Source organism: Talpa europaea (genome assembly GCF_964194135.1).
Source record: "Talpa europaea genome assembly, chromosome: 1".
Classification (NCBI taxonomy): domain Eukaryota; kingdom Metazoa; phylum Chordata; class Mammalia; order Eulipotyphla; family Talpidae; genus Talpa; species Talpa europaea.
This window is the reverse complement of record NC_140073.1, coordinates 111,722,119-111,741,188: the sequence shown is the minus strand read 5'-3', so window position 1 is coordinate 111,741,188 and position 19,070 is coordinate 111,722,119. Positions and strand designations below refer to the sequence as shown.

The following is a 19,070-nucleotide window of genomic DNA, read 5'->3' as shown; positions in this document are numbered from 1 at the left end:
TGAACATTGCGGGGGTGGGGGGAAGGCAGAAAACTAACCAGGATAGTTTGCTGGCCATGGTGTAAATGGAATAGCAATGTAATGTTTTTAAATATAAGGAACACAGGGGCCTCCCCAGTGGCGCAGCGGTTGAGCGCTGGGTTGCGAAGCTGCCCGCGGCCGGTTCGATCCCCGGCTGCTCCCCGGCCACTGGAGGAGGGTCCCGCATGGCGCGCAGACCTCTCCTGCTGCCCGCTGCTCCCCTCAGCAGTGTGCTTCGGTCCTTCTGCCTGCTCTGCTCCCCGCTCTGGCTCTGGTGAATTCTCTCGCCCTCCCGCGCTTCTGACTGTGCCCAGTGCATGTATAAACAAAACAAACAAACAAACCAGCAAACAAATAAATAAAGCATGCCTCTATAAAAAAAAAAAAATAATAAAAATAATAATAATAAAAAAAATAATAAATATAAGGAACACAAAGCAATCTTAAGGTGGGCAATGTATATTGATTGAAGTAAGAATGACTGGAATTTAGATACTCATGAGTTAGTATGAGGAAATCAAAATGGGAAAACTTTAGAATAGTGTATTGTAACTGCATCTCCCATTTAAGCTCTTTTCCTGAAGAGTTGACTATGAACCTCTGTCCCACTCCTGGTCAAGGCATTAGTTTCTTACAGACCATGACATCTTTAGACAATTAATTTACAATAGTATTTCTCTATGCTTTTTACTTTTCTTTAGGGATAGTAATTTACCTTAACACTTTTTTGGGGGGCCTCCCCTGGTGGGTCAGTGGTTGAGCGCAGCACTGTGAAGCTGTCCGCAGCCTCTGCAGAGCCGGTTCCATCCCGGCCCGCTGGCGAGGGTCCCACATGGCGTGGCAGACCTCTCCTGTCTAACATGCTGCTCCCCTCAGCAGTGTATTTCAGTCAGTCTACCTGTTCTGTTCCCCGCTCTGTTTCTGGTGAATCCTCTCACCCTCCCAGGAATCTGGTCTATACCCTGGTTCTTGTGTAAATAAATAAGTAAAAATCTTTAAAACAAAACAAAACAGAAAAAACACTCTTTTGGGAACTAGACAGTTTAAAGTAAATAAAATTTTAAAGTTTTTTTCCAAACCAGGATAAAGAGATTTCTTTTAAGAGGTTAATCAATGAGTTATTTAATACCTAATTATAAAGATTAATAAACCTGACTAACTTTTGAACCTTTTGTCTTTTAAGATCTGGTCTTTGGCTATCCTTCTTTTGAGTAAGAAATACAAACAGCTTCCACATATGCTTACAACCAATTTACTTATTGCGCAGGTTAGTAAACCAACAAATATATTCAGAACTATGCTTTTCTCATGTATTATTCTACTACAGAGGTGGAAATTACTTTGCTGGATTTTTCCCACAGAAACATCACCACATGCTACCAGTTACAACTTGGCTACAATTAATTTTGCCTAATTTGCTAAACTATATATAAGGTATTAAACTATATAGTGTTGAAGTTAATGACATCTGATGATAATCATGCATTTTAATAGAAATAGTTGAATCATTAAAAACTGAGCTCCCATGATCTTATTTTTCCAGTTAAATCTTTGTATGTCTCAAATTATAATGGAAGGAAATTTCACACTTTCTAAAACCACTACTAAGTTCAAGACTAGTATTTAAAATGTGGTCATTTCTGTTCCAGTTGAATATTTATGCTGTTAAAGGTTCTGCATAAAAAGTTTTTTTAATCATAAAACTTGAAGTTTTAGTATAACTAGTATGCAGTTGCTGATAGTACTCAGCAATGATTTAATATGAAAATTATATTTGTTGTGAATAAAATATGACAGGCTTTTTTCCCATATTTTTTTCCTTTAGTCTATTGTCTGTGCTGGAATGATGATATGGAATTTTGTTAAAGAAAAAAATTTTGTTGGACAAATCCTGGTGTTTGTTCTATTGTACAGCTCCCTCTATAGCACCTACCTGTGGACAGGTAAGTTGGATCATGAAAGTTTTCAACTTCTAGTGATTTGTTTGAAGTTTAATAGTGTAGGATTAAGGCTTCCACTCAGGCAGTTACACCCACTGATACCAGCAGTCTGCACGACTGAGTTGTTCCTAATGTACTCTCTTTCTGCATGTTCCCAGTCTCGTGGTCCTTTTCCTTGCTGTCGCTGACTCTAGGCTGTCTCAATACAGATTCTCTTTGGAAATACCAAGAAAGCAGACACAGACTGATGGAGAAAAGAATGGGCAGAGAGGTATAAGGTGTGTTGCAGGGCTTACTTTCACAGTCCAAGTGAACTTAATGAAAGATGCTGACTCTTGCTTATACCAATTACTTAACTTTTGTCGCCTTGTCTGTTAGAATGGATTATTGCACTTTATAGGGTTATTTTGAGAATTAAATGAAATAGGGGTATTTATGCCTGATATAAGGTAGGCATTCATAAATTGGATTGTATCATTATGCAGAGGGGGAAAGGATGATATGAAAACAAAAAAAGTGAGCAAATAAAAGGGGGTGGAAATGAAAGAGTAACCAAGTAAGAAAGACTTTCTTATTTCAACTGGCTCCAGAAAAGGATATTCAAGATGTTGTAGCACATTGCTATTTTATAGATATAATATTTGTTTCAATGCATTTATATTAGTATGTTTGTAAAACATTTCATATAGCTGTTTGTATTCATATCACAAATGTGAACATGTGAAAAGGCACATGAAAAGAAACTGTAGGATGATAGGGCCAGCTAGAGACACTGTTAATAGGCAGGTGTCAGGAAGTGGTTACTGGGGACAGACCTTTGATTTCATGCATTCAGGATCAAAAGCAGTGCCCATCTAAGTCAACAGCCTTTTGAAGTAAAGCAGCCATTTCATTACAGAATGAAAAATTCAGTGCAAACAGGAGGTTTGTGTTTTTTTTTTAAGGCAGGTACACCTTGCACAGCGTAAGATTCATCAAGGTAAAAGACCCCAGAGACTCTTTTTTTACTTTCAGATATAGATGAGCCAGCTTGATCTCTAATGATACTTAAGTTTATTAAGGATAAATAATGAGAATAAGACAGCAGCAAATAGATCAATAGAGAGCCCCAAGTTTCCCTGAAGTCCTCTTCAATCATGCATGCCAATATTTGTATAAAGCGTTATTAATTCTCTGACCTGGAAGAATGTGCCCTTTAACCTTGAGATTATTATGATATAATAAAACTTGAGACTTAAAATGTAATTTAAAATCATCCTATTCTGCCATTTTCAATTTTACTCATTTGCATACCAACCTTATGATTTTTGCCATATCTGCACATTAGTTAGCCTTTTTTTCCCCTTAAAATTGACTCACTCTTTTACTTTTGTAAATTGAGACCTATCATAAAAATCGTGAGTTTCATGTACTAGCTAAATTTTTTAAGCACTTGTTAAAATTAACACAAAACTGGCCCCCAAATTTTCACCCTTGTGCCTCCTATAGTCTCTGCACTTTTGGAAAAACACTGGTCTAGTTTCAGACCCTCGTTTAGAAAGTGAGGAAAATAAGGCCCCAAAGAGTTAACTGGTTTGAACATGAGTACTCACAACCTGGCAGGTGAGAGTCACAGCAAGACTTGGTATGTTTAAATATCAGTCTGTTCACAAATCAGGAATGATGAATACAGATTTCTGTAGGAATAGTCATTGAATCTGACTGGGGGTAAGTTGGTGGTTTGTTGATATGTTTCTACATATATATATAGTAACTATTCACATCTCTTCCTTTCAACCTATGTTATTAGAAACTTAAAGAGTGCCCATGATTACTGTAACACAGTTGGCATACTTTTGTAATTGATTATTTGTTTCCCTGAAATTTGAAAGCCTTTTATAGAGTATGCATGTTTATTTAGGAGGAGCAGTTATAGTACTTTATCTTCTGAACTTGAGTAACATAGTGATTCTCTATAGAGACAAAAAATTTTCAAGGACCAAAAAAAAAAGTTTTCAAGGATCTTGGTGTTAATTCTAGCATAGCATTACCTAATATATACAATCATAGGCCTAGGTGTGATTTTCTTATATACAGCCAAAATCTAATATTTAAAACTAAAGCAAAGAAACAGGTGAGATTCAAACAAAACTACAAATTCAGTAATTTTAATTAGCAATGTTAATTGGTATGACAAAGCCTAATCTGAATGACAGCTTGAAATGTAAAGTAGAATTCACTTCCTTTCTTTAGTTTGCTTTGCCTTTGCTTCCACATGTGGGTTTATGACCTGATCATCTCATTGGTTTTCTGTCATCAAACTACCATAGAAACTTCATTTGGACTATGTGTTGTGATATCATTTGGCTTTCATTTGGTTCAGACTTAATGTAAGATCAAATGTAAGCCCTGGAATCATGAGACTACTTTTGCTTATAAGATAGGCATTCAGATGATTAGCACTGAAAATAAACCAAGAAGACTTAAAATTTCTGGTAGGAATTTCCAAGTCTGGTAACATGTGTCTTAGGAATCCTGAAATTTAGAAACACTGATAGAGTTGGAAGACTTACCTTTTGTCAGAGTCTGGGTTTCTAGTTCTGCTCTGCCCTCTGCTGGCTGTGTGACTTAGGCAAACCTATTTCCCTATGTGTGAAATGAAATAACCCTAAAATATATAGCTATGCAGAATTTATTAAATAAGATGTTATTTGTATAAATAATTACATACAAGGTTTAAGGAAATCTCAGAAATTTTAAAACATTTGTTTTGGTTTTTATTAAGTTTATATTGTATTTTTACTAAGGTCCATCATTTTGATTTGGGACATTTTCTGCAAATATAACCTGGTTAAGAATTTCCTATGCTTCTAGGCACCAGCAGAATGTGGGTGTTTTAGTTTCAGAATTTTTCTGTATGCAGTTAAACTTATTATCCAAGTACACTTAGATTCTAGACATATCAGTCAAAAGAATAAAATGATTTGGGCTTTGGGGAAAAAAATCAAGAATAAAATTAAAAGATCTGAATAAGTCAGCAACATAGAGGGGAAAACATGAATGACTTTAGAGCAAGATAACTTGCTTCAAAATATTGGGGACAGACAGCATATACTTAGAAGGAATAAAACTTAGGGCCGAGGAGCTGCCCACATGGTGCAGCAGACCTCTCCTGACTTGCCCACTGCCCGCCTCAGTAGCGTATTTCGGTCGGTCTGCCTGGTCTGTTCCCCACTCTGTCTCTGCTGTCACACACCTCTGGCCTGTGCCCCGGTTCTTGTATGCATGAATAGATGAATCTTTAAAAAAAAAAAAAAATTTAGGGCAAATGCTATAGACTACTTGGTTAAAGCGTCGTGATCTGATCAACAGTAATGATCTTTCACCTCTATTTCTTGTTCTTAGGGCTTCTAGCAATTTCTTTGTTTCTTTTGAAAAAGAGAGAGAGGGTGCAAATTCCTGTTGGAATCATCATAATATCTGGCTGGGGGTAAGTTGGTAGTTTTCTGTTCCCTTACTTGTTTCCATATACAAAGTTGCTATTAATCATCTTTCTTTCCCTTTAAACCCCTGTTGTTACAGAATTCCTGCTCTCCTTGTTGGTGTTCTTTTGATAACAGGGAAACATGATGGAGAGAGCATTGACTCGGCTTTTTTTTATGGGAAAGAGCAGGTAAGAAGAATTTATAGACGATTATATATTGAGAATCCCTTTTTAGCTTGTAAATGTGTTTTGATATATTTCCATTGAAATTAATTTTGAAAATCTATTCCAACTTTTTGAATATCACACTGGCGATCCTTATTACTTTCTTAAATTACCCCTTAAATGTGATAATGTTTTACATGTCTGTGATTTTTTTAGCAGAGAATTTCTAAATGTTTGAAACTTACTGGGTCTCAAACATACTTATGAATTATGTTTCCTCTATTGGCGGAAAGAGTAATTAAAGTCATTTAATGAGTTTGCAGTAATAATAATAAAAGCTAAGTTCTTGACTTTTAATCCTTAGCACACATACAAATTTCAGACCAAAAGTATCTAGGAAAAAGAGTGCTTGAAAAGCTATTGAGGGCCTCCTTGGTGGTGCAAGGGGTTAAGTCTTAGCACTATGAAGCAGTCTGCAGCCACTGCAGCATGAGTTCGATCTCCAGCCAGGGAGCTAACCCACATGGTGCAGCAGACCTCTCCTCTCTCACCCGCTGCTCCCCTCAGCAGAGTATTTCAGTACATCTATCTGCCTGTTCTGCTCCCACTCTGTCTCTGGTGAATCCTCTAACCCCACTCCCGCCCCCTGTACCGCTGGCCTACACCCCAGCTCTTGGATGCATTAAATAAATAAAATAAATCTTTAAAAAAAGAAAAAACAAGGTCTCAAGAGGGAGGCTTATAGGACTTAATAAATCAATTTTCCAAGGGAAGGGCCCAAGGATGTATGTTTTATAAAAACCTTTTCATATGATTTTGATTTATCCTTTTGTTTTATAATTTTGAATTTTACTGAGCTGTGAAAATAAATAAGATTATACATATAAAGGACTTAAACTAGTGCTAGTTTATAGTTAGTACTCAATTTATATTAGCTATAATTATTTATGTTTTGTGTTAGTACCATGAAAAGTCTCTAGTTTCTGGAGTACGTTGAATGATGTAATAAAGTAAGCAAGAATGATGAAGTAAAGAAAAGGTTTGTAAGCAAACATTTAGATTACTTGTAGAGGAAATCTGTGACTTTGTTGTATGAGAGAAACATCTTGAAACCTCATATTAAAAGCAAACCATAATTTCTCTAGGTAACTTACATATTTTACATACTCCTACCCTTTTTAAAGAACTACTTTAGAGCATTTTTAACTATAGAGATGTTGCATCTTTCACCAAAAAGTGCCCTTCACCTTCTCTACTACCAAGATGGGATTGTAAAGGTGGCCTAATAGTCTTTTCCCAATGTTGGCAGATGATCATCACAGCCGTCACCCTGTTCTGCAGCATTGTTATAGCTGGCGTGTCACTCATGTGCATGAACCGTACCACCCAGGCAGGAAGCTATGAAGGATTTGACCAGTCTCAGAACCACAAAGTAGCAGAGCCTGGAAACACTGCTTTTGAGGAGAGTCCTGTGCCAATAAGCGAACCTGAACCTTTTACAAGTTCTATCCCAGAAACAAGTATGACCTTAATTAAATATTAATATTAATTTTTATTAAAGATAGCAATATCACAAATATTTGTCAGTGAGGAGCTTGAATCATAATCAATAATAGAAAGGGTTTGCAAGTTCATTACTAGATTCCTATTTATAAATCTTTGTGAATATAGCATCAAAATTTCATTCTTTTGAACCCTCTTGACCATTTTCCTTTTTAAAATGGAAACTCAAAAATGTTATATTTTCACCAAAATTTTAAAAACTGTTTTCCCTAAGTCTAAACTTTCTGATCATGCCCAGTATCCTTACCCTCCTCACTTTAAATTGTGGTCATTTATGTTTATTTTATAAAACAGTCTGGGTTTTGTTTTCAGGCAGGGCTTTTAGACCCCCATGTTCAGCTGGCTCTAAGTTTTCTTAATCCCCTGAGTGGGGAGCCCTAAACTAAATGTCTTAAGCCCAGAGACTTTTGCTGCTGCTATCTCTTTACCTGTCTTTTAAAAATAGCAAATTCTATACCATAGATGTTGCTTAAATCTTGTCAGCATTATCTCCAGCAAGAAAACTAGCTTGTAGTTTTAGTATAAAAGACAGCTATTTAGTATAGAAGACAGCTATCACTTATTTCCATAGGAAAGCTTCTGTAATGTTTATACTTCCTACTCCTCTTATCTCACTCTTTTATAATTGCTTTTTAAGTGATGTACATAACCCACTAGACTGTAAGTGCTGTGACTGATTGCCCTTCTTTATAGCCTCTGCACCTAGCCTGGTACCAGGCTGACTATATCTGTTTAATAATATTTGTTAAATGGATGGATAGGTAGATAGGATACACCAGGGTTTTCTGAAGCTATCTTGGGAACTGCTATGGCAAAGCAATTGTTTATATACCTGTTCACTCATGTTCCTAGAGAAAAGGTTGTTAAATCTGCTGGTTCTTTTCCTTCCTTAAATCCTGTTCTTTTCTGCTTGGCTAGTAGTAATAACACATGACACACTAGGTATCCTGGCTACACCCCCCATTCAATCTCATTAACCCAAACTAGTTCACTGACCTCTGCCACCTCTGCAAGAGCTCCATGATTTGCACATAAGTGTAGAATTATAACTGAAAGGGAAATTAACCTATTTTAACATGAGATTAAAGGTTCAGTTAATAAGAGAAGGCTAATGAGCTACTTATATAATCTTTATGTCTAAAGGAAAAAACTGCCATAGTATTTTTCATGGTGGCCATTGTTGTGTGTGTGCGAGTGTGTGTATGTATGTTTTCGGGTTCCCTACATGTATGTCATTGCAATAGCTGGCCTTCTGTCTGTTTTTTTAACAGTTTTTTTTCCTTAGCTGATTTAAACCTTTAAGTTTCTGAAAATAAGAGGGCTGGGCACAGATGATCTCTATTTTCTTTCCTACTAATCTGTGGTTTTATTTTAACCTTGAGGTAGCATCATTATCTTAATTTTAGAAAAACATTTGTATAGCTTATTATAGATTGTAGTTTGGAATCTTTTTCTTTTTAAGAACACTACTGAAAATTAAAACACATTATCAATAAATTTCTGCCTAAGAATTATTTCTTTTTTCCCCACACTAAATTTTATTAGCAAAGTTACTATTCTATTATAATCTGTGTCAAAGAGCACCATGTCTATATGTGTGTAAAATGCACTGCATGCAATTCTCTGAATATACAGGGAAAAAAATTACTGCACTACAGTAGATTCTCGGCATGAACTCTGTAAACCAGTCTACCTATAAGCCAACAAGAGATTTTCAGTGGTATTTATTTGAAAAGAAAAAAGAATGTAATTGTTTCTATTGAATTCTCTAAACTTGTAGAAACATGTTCTTAAAAGAAGTGAGAAGTAAGTTTTGACCAAAGAGAAACTTTGGATGAATTAACAAGAATAGGAATTCCATGGCAAACTTATTTAGGCTGAGACCCAATTAAGAATGGGGTTTGTGGAGAACACTAAAAAATTGTCTTGAAAAAACTGAATAGCAGGGGTGGTTGAATAGGGAGAGAGAGCCAAGTCCTAGAGAGCTTTCAAATTTAGGCCAAGGAGTTTGAATTTAACTGCAATAAGCAATAAAGCATTAATGTGAGGAGTGATGAAATAAATGCGGTATTTTAGGAAAATGTTCAAATTCTCAATTCCCAAAGCACAAAAGAAACTGATAATATAAAGACATTTTCCTTGTCTTATACAAAGAGGAAAAATATCTAAAGGAGTTGATCCTATGTCTGCTACTCTTTATTTGTTCACTTCTGTGTATGTACATTTGAATAAAACTTTTGGTAAGTTTTGTTTTCTGTTTTATTTGGCATCTCCTGAAGCTGTCCATTTCTGTTGTGATTGGGCTCTCCTTTGACGTGTTGTTTTACAGGCTGCTGCTCCTGTTCCATGGGAAATGGTGAGCTGTGCTGCCCATCCGCAGAGCCAGCAGCAAACACAAGCACCAGTGGGTCGTTGAATCCTTCCTTTGAGAAAAGTAAGTACCTCTGGGCTGATAGGATGGGCCCAAGGAACAGAAGATTGATTATTTATCTTTATGCCTCAAAAGAACTCTACGTGGACTTTCTGTAGAAGATACATATTTGAGAAAATATATTCTCAAATAAGATGGTGGAAAGTACTAACAGGATAATAATAATGCATTTTTAAAAAGATTTATTTATTCATGTAAGAACTGGGGTACAAGGCCAGAGGTGTGGGGATGAGAGGATTCACCAGAGACAGAGTGGGGAACAGAATAGGCAGATTGCCTGAAATACACTGCTGAGGGGAGCGGCGAGCGAGTCAAGAGAGGTCTGCTGCGCCATGTGGGTTGCTCCCTCGCCGGGGATCGAACTCATGCTGCAGAGGCTGTGGATTGCTTCACAGGTTGCATCTTAACCCCTTGCGCCACCAGGGAGGCCCCCAATAATGACTTTTTTTACTACACTTGATCTTAGCCAAAAGGCCGAGAAGCGATTTTAATAATGACTTTTTTTAAAGAATGAAGTTCTTACAATACAGTAATAGGTAATGTTATATATACACATGTTATTTTCCAATAGATTCAAGTGATTAATTCCAAGAAATTTGTCCAAAGGGACCAAATTTCCCCTCATTCCATCTTCCAGGGCCAGGACTAAAAGTAATAATCTTTTGGCAGTTAGACTAAGAGACTGAATCACATTTGTGGTCTGAATTGCAAATTTTTAAAAACAACTGAGCATATTTATATGAAATTGCAGTGTACTTTCAATAATTATGCTTAATTATAATCAAACTAGAAAGGGAAACCCCAAAAAGTTCTCTTTCTGGTGAAGCATATGTCAGCTGTATTGTTGTCAGGTGTTATGTTTTTATATAAGAAATGTTGTGAGAATTATAAGTAATGATGTGTACAAATCACTTAGCACTTTGTACAGTATTATAGCTGTTAGGAGTTGGCACCTCAACTCCATCCGGGGTTCTCAAAGACCACACGGAGCCAGAGATGCAAAAGCAAAAAGGCTTTATTGCTAGCTTAAGCTAGGGCCCAACTCTGCCTGGATACTGACACAGCAGTCTCACCAGGTTGAGAGAGGGACCCCCTCCCAGAGCAACCAGCTGTTTTTGTACTTTGTTGACAGGATGCAGGGACTTTTCACACCTGGGGCAGGGTCCACCCTGATTGAATAGCTGTCATGGTTCCAGCTAGGTTTTGTTTCTCCTTATGTTGTGGTTTCTGCCCAGAAACGAAACTAGGGCATAGCTGTGCCCTTCAAAATGTCATCTTTCCTCAAAATGGCTGCTGTCTTGCTATGGCTGCTATACCTAGTTCTTTAATATTTTACATAGCAAATGCTCATTAAACATTGTAGTAATAATAACAATAATAGTCATAATATTTGTTATTTTTCAGGTGGGGTTTATACTAAATTATCTGTTGGCAAGGAATAAATCTTTACATAGTAGAATTCATATTTCTATAGAAAACTAAAATTATCAGATGTTAGATCTTCACTGACTTTCTAATAGGGAACTCCTTTTGGCATTCCATTGAACTGTCTTTCAGCTTTTACTTGTGTGTCTCTTTTCTAAGCAAATTTCTTTACTTCAGAATTTCCTTGGCTTGCCTCACTTTTTTCCCCCTGCACAATATATGTAATAGTAATGCTCTTTAACAAAACACTGGCACAGCACAAAGACAAAATAAATATTGTAATATGTAAAATTTAAAAAAGGCAAATGAAAAAAAAAAGAAATTTATTTTTATGTACTTTTATAATACCTGCACATAATATTTTAACACCAGGTTTATTATCTATACTGCTAGAATTTCTCTATGCCAAGATTTACACAAATAATTTTTATTGAAACAGGATCATACTACAGAGACAGTTTAACAGCCTACTTTATTTTTACTTAGCAACATTGTAAACCTCCCCCATTGCCATTAGTTCTGTTATGCTAGACCATGATTAAACTCTGTGTGCATCCTTTTTCTAAAAGGTGGCCTTAGGAAATATAAATTTTTATTGTTGCTTTGAGGGTAAGAGCTATAAAATTATAATTTTTAATCACTGACTTAAAAATCTGACTGTTAGACTTAACATCTATTTTGTAAAGATGCTTTTCTCAGCTTTTGATTTCATGTCTACAAGTGGAGTTGAGGTAGGGGAAAAAAGGCTTCTTGTGAAAGACCCCACATCTCTATTTTAGGCCAGAAAAGTATTGTCCCTGTGATTTGGACTTGTTTTCATATGTGAACAGAACAAAGTGTATAATACTTTTTCTTTGGTTCCTTAAGATCTTTTCTAAGGCAAAATTTAAATTCTTTGATGAAAAGGGTAGTTGTAAATTTGTTTTACATTTAGCCAAAATAGAGTATTCCTGTCTAATATACAGATTTATCATAGGTGAAACTTGAATTATTAATTTATGTATATGCACATGAGTGCTACACACACCATATGTTACATTGTTGAATGGTGTAGAACTATTGTATGCTAATCACATTTTATTTTCAATAAAAAGACCTTAAAGTAGAACTATCCTACAACAATATGAAGGAGCCTTCCTCGGATTTCATCTAAAATAATATACTGATTCTGAGCTGAATGTGCATATGGGGTAGTTTGCTTAGGAAGTCATTATGAATTTAAAATGCATTCAAATAAAAAGCTCTGATTACAAATTGTTGTACTTACTGTCTTATAGATGATCATTGTGTGAGTCGCTGTAACTCCCAGAGCTGTATATTAGCCCAGGAAGAAGAACAGTATCTACAGAGTGGAGACCAACAACTGACTCGACATGTGTTGCTGTGTTTACTTCTCATTATTGGCCTGTTTGCTGTAAATGTTTCTTCTGATTTTGTTTAGGGGGCATTTCTTTAAATGTTTAACAAAGGTTTTCATTCAGGCATCTGGGAGAAACTTAGTTGATACTTCCTAGGGGTTGGCAGTTAGACTATAGACTATCTGAATCCTAATCTTGAGCTAAATGTTTGGGGGTAGGTGGGTGAAAAGAATGAATAATTCACATTACTTTGTTGCCTGCATACCCCAAAAGCTTATGCTGCTTGGAATCACTTACTCATTCTATGCTCTCAAGCTAGAATTTGGTAAAACCACATAGCTCCATGACATATGCAGGGCCACTTGTTAATGTATTCTTTTTTTTTTTAAGATTTATTTATTTATACATACAAGTACTGGGGTACAGGCCAGAGGTGGGGGAGGTGAGAGGATTCTCCAGAGAAAGAGTGGGAAACAGAACAGGCAGATTGACTGAATTACACTGCTGAGGGGAACAACGGGTGAGTCAGGAGAGGTCTGCTGCACCATATGGGTCACCTCCCTGGCCAGGGATCAAACTCCTGCTGCAGTGGTTGGGGGTAGCTTCATATTGCTATGTCTTAACACTTTGCACCACCAGGGAGGCCCCTTGTTAATTTATTCTTTAACTTCAGTGGATAAATGCCTACATGATCTCTCAGAAGATATCCCCCATACATATAGTCCCCATATATAGATACACACAATATAACCACTTCATATAAAAGATACTTGCAAAATAGAAAAAGGAGGGGAAATATCCATAAAACAACTGCCTTCTATTTTTCAGTACATTTTTAAGGTTCTGATCATACATCCAGATCAACATCCTGTTTTTCAATTCTATCAAACATTTCCATGCATGTGCTGCATAGTTGTTAATAACTGTTACTTTAAATGTTCCTCAATCAACCATAAAGGCAGTACACTATAATTTACTTAATTACTTCCTTATGGATTGTTCTTAGTTTTTCAAAGTGCTCTAATAAACATCTCCATACAGTATATTTCTTTATGATAGAGTCTTGGAGTTGGGAACCTGGATCAAAGATGGAAGAATTTTTATATGACCTTGGATGCATTCCACTAATTTTTTTCCAAAGGAGTAGTACAGATTTGTAAAATACTCTCACTAGCATTGAATATTATAAATGTTTTAAAGTAAAATATATGCTTTGTTTAAGAAGAATGCATTTCTTTGATAACATAGGTTTTTAAAAATTAGTTTTAGGTCTTCATTAGTGAATTGTCAGTTGTTGTTATATAATTCTTTGAGATGGTTCAATTATAACTTGTCTAGAGATGGGAAATGGACCATATAGCCTATGAAGAAACCCTTTTACCCTTTTCACATCGGGATTCTTGTTACATTTTAACTGCTATTTCAGAACAAAAATCCAAAAGTAAGAAATGCTGCCAAGAATTGCTGCTTAGTGATGTGATTGTTTTCATTGTGTAGAACTAATTTTAAAATCAGCCCTGTCTTAGGCTAGTCGGCAGTCCTGATGTATTATGTAAGCTTCTGTATTATGGCTCATGTCTTCGTGCTTCAAGTCTGATCAGAATAGATGCTGTTTGAATGACATCTGTCAAGAGGAGAGGTTGAAACCTCTTGTTCAAAAGACAAAGCCTCTATATTCTCTCGGTGTTTTTCCCTTTAATCTTTTTCTCCCTAATTATTAAGTAGGTAAGTTATTGTACTGTGTTCTGGATAGAGAAAAATGATTAGCTTGCTTCCTTTTAAAGTACTATTTTCTTCTTCCTTTACAGAATCTTTCCAGTTGTTTATGGTGGCTGTTCAACCAAGAGCCTGGAAGACTATATGTTGAGTTACAGTTTTTCTGTGCTGTATTTAACTTTGGCCAGGTATTTATTGAGAACTTTGAGTGGTTTTTGTCTTTTTTGATGGGTTTATTGGGGGGGGAGGGCCCTGTGGATGTTGTTTTCTTTTAAATCAAAAGGGCTTAGTCTGTTTGCCAGCTGCTGGTGTGCATGACAGCTGACAGCTGCTGCCTATCTCCTAGTAGAGATGAATTATTATATTGGTTAAAGTCATCAGAATGCACACTGTGTGTTTCAATCAGAAATACCAAATCGTTTTTTTGCTTTGGTTTTGAGATAAAGAATGATAATTTAAGCAGAGACAAGATGTTCCAAGTTCTTTCAAACTTTGTTTCGGTCACTTTGGGAAAATGACTTACCTTCCCGGAGTCTTCAGTTTACTGTATAAACATCATTTTATTTATATGTTGATGTTTTGTTGAACAATAGGTACTTAAATTTTTTTAAAATGTGGTGTCTGAATAAATTTGGGAAGTGATAATAATAGTTACTATTCTTTGAGAGTCTACTATATCCCAACCATTGTTAAGCATTTTACATTAATTCTCTCATAAACATCACAATAAAATCTGCAAAGTTATTATCATTCCCAATTTAAAACTTAGAAACTAAAATCCACAAAGACCTACTATGACAGGTACTGTTGCCTTTATGTCACTATTAAAATGGGTAATGTAAGGATAAATGACATTTTACATGTTGAGAAAATATTTTTATGTGCAAATTTCAAATTTAATGTTGTCTTCAATCCCTTACTTTTTAAATAGAGAATATTAGTTCCCAATTGACTATTTAGCTGAAAAAAATGTGTTTGAAGTTACTGGGTTTGTCTTTTAGATCTGAACGAACTGGCTGTATAAATTAATTAACATTTATCAGTAGATACTCCTGCAAGTTTTTCCCTAACATTGATTTCTGGAAATATTTCCAGTTTGTTTCGCCATTATTGTGGGAGCAAATTTGACTGTGTCTAGATAAACCAGTGACTTCAGTCAGGTTATTACAGACAGATGTGAGCATCTCAACGACTGCCTTATGCCCACCTCACTTTGTGATACTGTTTAAGACCTGACTTTGTGCCCAAGAACTATAAAACAGTAGGTTGAAAAATCATAGTCTCACTTAGCATTTTGCATCCAGAAGGCCCACTCCACACAGAGTCATCCCAGGAAAGCTTGATATCAGAAGGTAATGCCAGGATTGTTGCATTGGTACATCCACAGCTTTATGGTTCAAGTGCTTCAAAGGTGGGAGAAAAAATAAGCAAATCCCTGTTTCCATCCCACTTTCCTCTTGGGAAGGTGTGTAAAATCATTCTTTTGGCTGGTTGTAGAAATGTAGGACCTTTGAATAATACACTGCATTCACCATCCTGCCTCCCACCAACCTGGTTTACATTCTTCTCCCAGTGCGGCTGACACATGGCAGTTCCCAGACTCCTGTCTCCACAAGCATTCCTTATTGTCCTGATCTGTGGCTGCTATTTGGTGCCATTTTGGAAATGGCACCTTCAAGTGGCAACTTGAAATCCTTCAAACATTTCCTGGTCACTAACCGGTTTTATTTCACATAAATTTTCTGTAATGACTGCAGATAATCAGATACTACAACCGTTGTTAATTCTATAACTTCTGAAATTTTAACAGAAAAAATAATAAATGCTCAAGCACCTTTTTAAGGGGAAAATAAGCAGCCCTTAAATGTTTTCACTTTTCTTCAGTAAGCTAGCACATACATGTGGCTGCTCAGCATTGGTTTATATCACCCATCATAGTAGGACAGATGATGGGGAAGAGGCAGCCAAGTATCATACCTGCTTCCAGGCACTAAATTTTTAGAGAAACTGCCTGTGTGTTCTATTTAAATTTTCTAATCATGATAGGTTTGTTTCCCCATGCACTAAATCAGGTGAATTCCGTTATTTCCCTGTGTTAGCATTTATCTTTGAGTTCATAAAATCTTTCTTTTTCTTTCACAGGGATTTATTTCCTTTGGAATCTTTGGATTGGACAAACATTTAATCATCCTACCTTTTAAAAGAAGGTAAATTTAGTTTTCAAATAAATGTATAGCTGTAAAGGTGATAACAAAGCCAGCCTATTAAGATACTGATATTTTTAAACCTCTAATAGCTGCTAGGAGATACAGGAAGGTTAAACTAAACAACGCAGAAAGGTGATCTGTTGATTCACATATTTGTTGTAAATAATTGCAGAAAAAATATTGGAAGACTATTACTAATCCAACATTGTAATTTGCATCTTGAAAAGGAATGATGGATGCTGACTTCTACACCTGTTTGTGTAGTCCATTAACTACATAAAGTTAAATGAAACTTGATTTCGTGTATTTAGAAATGGAAGTTGGGGCATGCCCCCAAAGATCTGTATTTGTCTTTCTCCTTTGACAGCAGGATTTCTCTATCAAACTGATAATTTATTAAAAACTCAAGGTTTCTAAAGTTTTGGTTTTTTTTTTTTAGCTTAGTGGAAAGTTTTTTTTGAAGGCAAATCCTTATACTTGTTTTCAAAATCAAAATTTGTAGAAACTAAAAGTACTAATAGAATTTATCCTACCAGCTATATAAAAGGCATAAAGTAGAAACTGTTCTTTTTTCCTTCTCTTTTTTCATCGTCATAAGCTACAGCTGCTGGACCATAGATCTGAGGCATATAGCAAGGGAGGGGCAAGGTGAGGGATCAAAATGGAAGGGAAGAGCACAAGGGACTGTGGTGATGGATCACGGATGCTATGGTGGTGGGAGAACTAAGGAGATAACAACTGAGAAATCAAATACTGTCCAAAAATGAACAATGATAGAAGAAAATTAATTAATAAATAAAAAAGATATATTGCTTGGGTCATAATTCTTTCATGAGGGGAGTGAAGTGAAATAGGAAAGTCACTGAACTTAGTTATCAGCTTCATAATGTCTAGTACTTAGTTTAAAAAAAGCCAACAATGCTAATTGTCTGGGCTGGCAGAAACAGAAGTGTTCTCTACTCCAGATCCAAGCATTTTTTAGTACTGAAATTGGAAAATGATGGAGTACTTGATCTTTGTAAGATATTTTTGCATTTTAAAACAGTGGACTATAGAATAGTTTACGTTTTTTGGCAGAAATTGAAATGGGTCAAGTATGTCTGGAGAGGTTATAAAATGTTCAAGTCCTCTAGCCACCACCCACCCCAGCCCTGTTGATGGAGTATTAAGTTGGGGGGGGGTACTCTCTCAGTGATTTTCTTTCCTTAAAAATGGCCTCCTTAAATTTTCATTTTCAGACTTGAATTCCTATGGACCAGTAAAGAAACAGCAGAAAATAGGAATTCTCCTGTTCCAGAGGAAATAAAAATGACTTGTCAACAATTTATCCACTATCATCGTGACCTCTGTATCCAGAATATTGTCAAGGAAAGAAGGTAGGTATACATTCCAGATTATTATATCTGGATGATTAATTTTGGTTTGTAATAGGCTAAGTAAGGTGGTGTGACTAAATGATTGCTATTTCAATTACACATATACATGTAAAAGTTAAAATAGCTTTGGATCAGTTTATAGTTTAAGAAACAGCATTAAAAGAGCCATGTCATTTTGATATTTATTTTTTCAAATGTAATATAACTTCTGATTTTATATAAAATTTTAAAACTTTAGTTTTGAGTGGAAAAAATATAAAATATTAAGTTACTTTATGTTGGCCATTAAAAACTCACTGAATTTTGAGATACATTGGATTTAGAGGCGATTTTATGTTCATGTCTCCTAGTAGTATATTATTTCATATCACTAATGTAATGTCAAGAAAATGAAATAAAATTTCTGTCCCTTAATTAATTCTGCTGCTGCTTACTTTTCACTTCAAGTCCTAATTCTCAGTCTGTGACATCTTAATTATTTTGCTAATTCTTAAGGTATGGAGTATGCAGTACGAAGTGAAAAAGTAAATGTATTAGTGCTAGAATTTTTTGGCTGTTGTTAAAAGAGAGGGAAAAAACCATAAAGAACCAAAAACTTTCATAACTGAAAATTTGAAAATTTATGATTATCATTCAAGATGCTTTGTTTACAAATATTCTGTCACTATATTTCATCATAACCAGAAGATAGTCTGGTATAGCTATTGGCATGGGGACTGACATTAAGACTCAACTTCTGGATCTGTTACTTCTTAGCTGTATGACACTGTGCAACTTCAAGTCTCTAAACTTTCATTTTGCTCTTTAAAATACCTGGCTGTCAGTGTTTGATAAAAATCTATTTAACGGACCTGGAAATGGTAAACTTTGAAGAAAAGTTAGTTTCCCACCCTTCTAAGACAAACACAATTATTATCAAAGTACCGCCTATGGATTGTTTCAACTATTTACAACTGCTTTTTAAAATTAAAAAAAGGGAGCCCCAAGTCAGCTCATCGGGTCCACTGTGATTGCTGATTATGAGAAGGTGAGCTTCTGTCATCTGCAGGGCTGCCAGGTCCCAGGCGGCTAAGTGGACACTGCTGGCAGTAGTACTGCTCTGCAGCCTGTAGTGTCACATTCACTGCCGCTCTTTACACCTCCATGAGCTGTGATTTTAGCTGCCTGATCAGTCATCAGGAAACAATCATTCTGTTAGTGTCTGGGATAGAAAGTGTTGCGTTATGACTCAACACATAAAAAGAAGACTCAGACATAGGTTGTAATATTCAGGTTTTTGTTGAAAGTGATGTTTGTAGTAGCAAAGCATAAATTATTTTATTACTAAGTGAAATACTGGTGTTAAAATATTGTGATTTTATATACTAGAGAAAAGCTGTCATGTATATTAACTTCTCATCTAATT

General features: G+C 35.7%; 1 protein-coding gene across 3 annotated transcripts in view; it reads left to right on the top strand.

The window, feature by feature from the left end:
• GPR155 (G protein-coupled receptor 155) overlaps positions 1-19,070 on the top strand; it is a gene marked incomplete at both ends in the record, with an annotated part of 32,965 nt that overhangs the window by 12,748 nt on the left and 1,147 nt on the right. For 2 of the 3 annotated variants that reach the window (XM_084236997.1, XM_084236999.1), the window contains 10 exons: positions 1,205-1,288; positions 1,847-1,964; positions 5,346-5,430; positions 5,523-5,613; positions 6,899-7,109; positions 9,482-9,586; positions 12,286-12,422; positions 14,175-14,270; positions 16,225-16,289; positions 17,528-17,665. In XM_084236997.1, coding sequence (XP_084093123.1) covers positions 1,205-1,288; positions 1,847-1,964; positions 5,346-5,430; positions 5,523-5,613; positions 6,899-7,109; positions 9,482-9,586; positions 12,286-12,422; positions 14,175-14,270; positions 16,225-16,289; positions 17,528-17,665 — 1,130 coding nt within the window. The remainder of the gene's footprint in view (positions 1-1,204; positions 1,289-1,846; positions 1,965-5,345; positions 5,431-5,522; positions 5,614-6,898; positions 7,110-9,481; positions 9,587-12,285; positions 12,423-14,174; positions 14,271-16,224; positions 16,290-17,527; positions 17,666-19,070) is intronic. The other variant, XM_084236998.1, reaches the window with a different exon arrangement.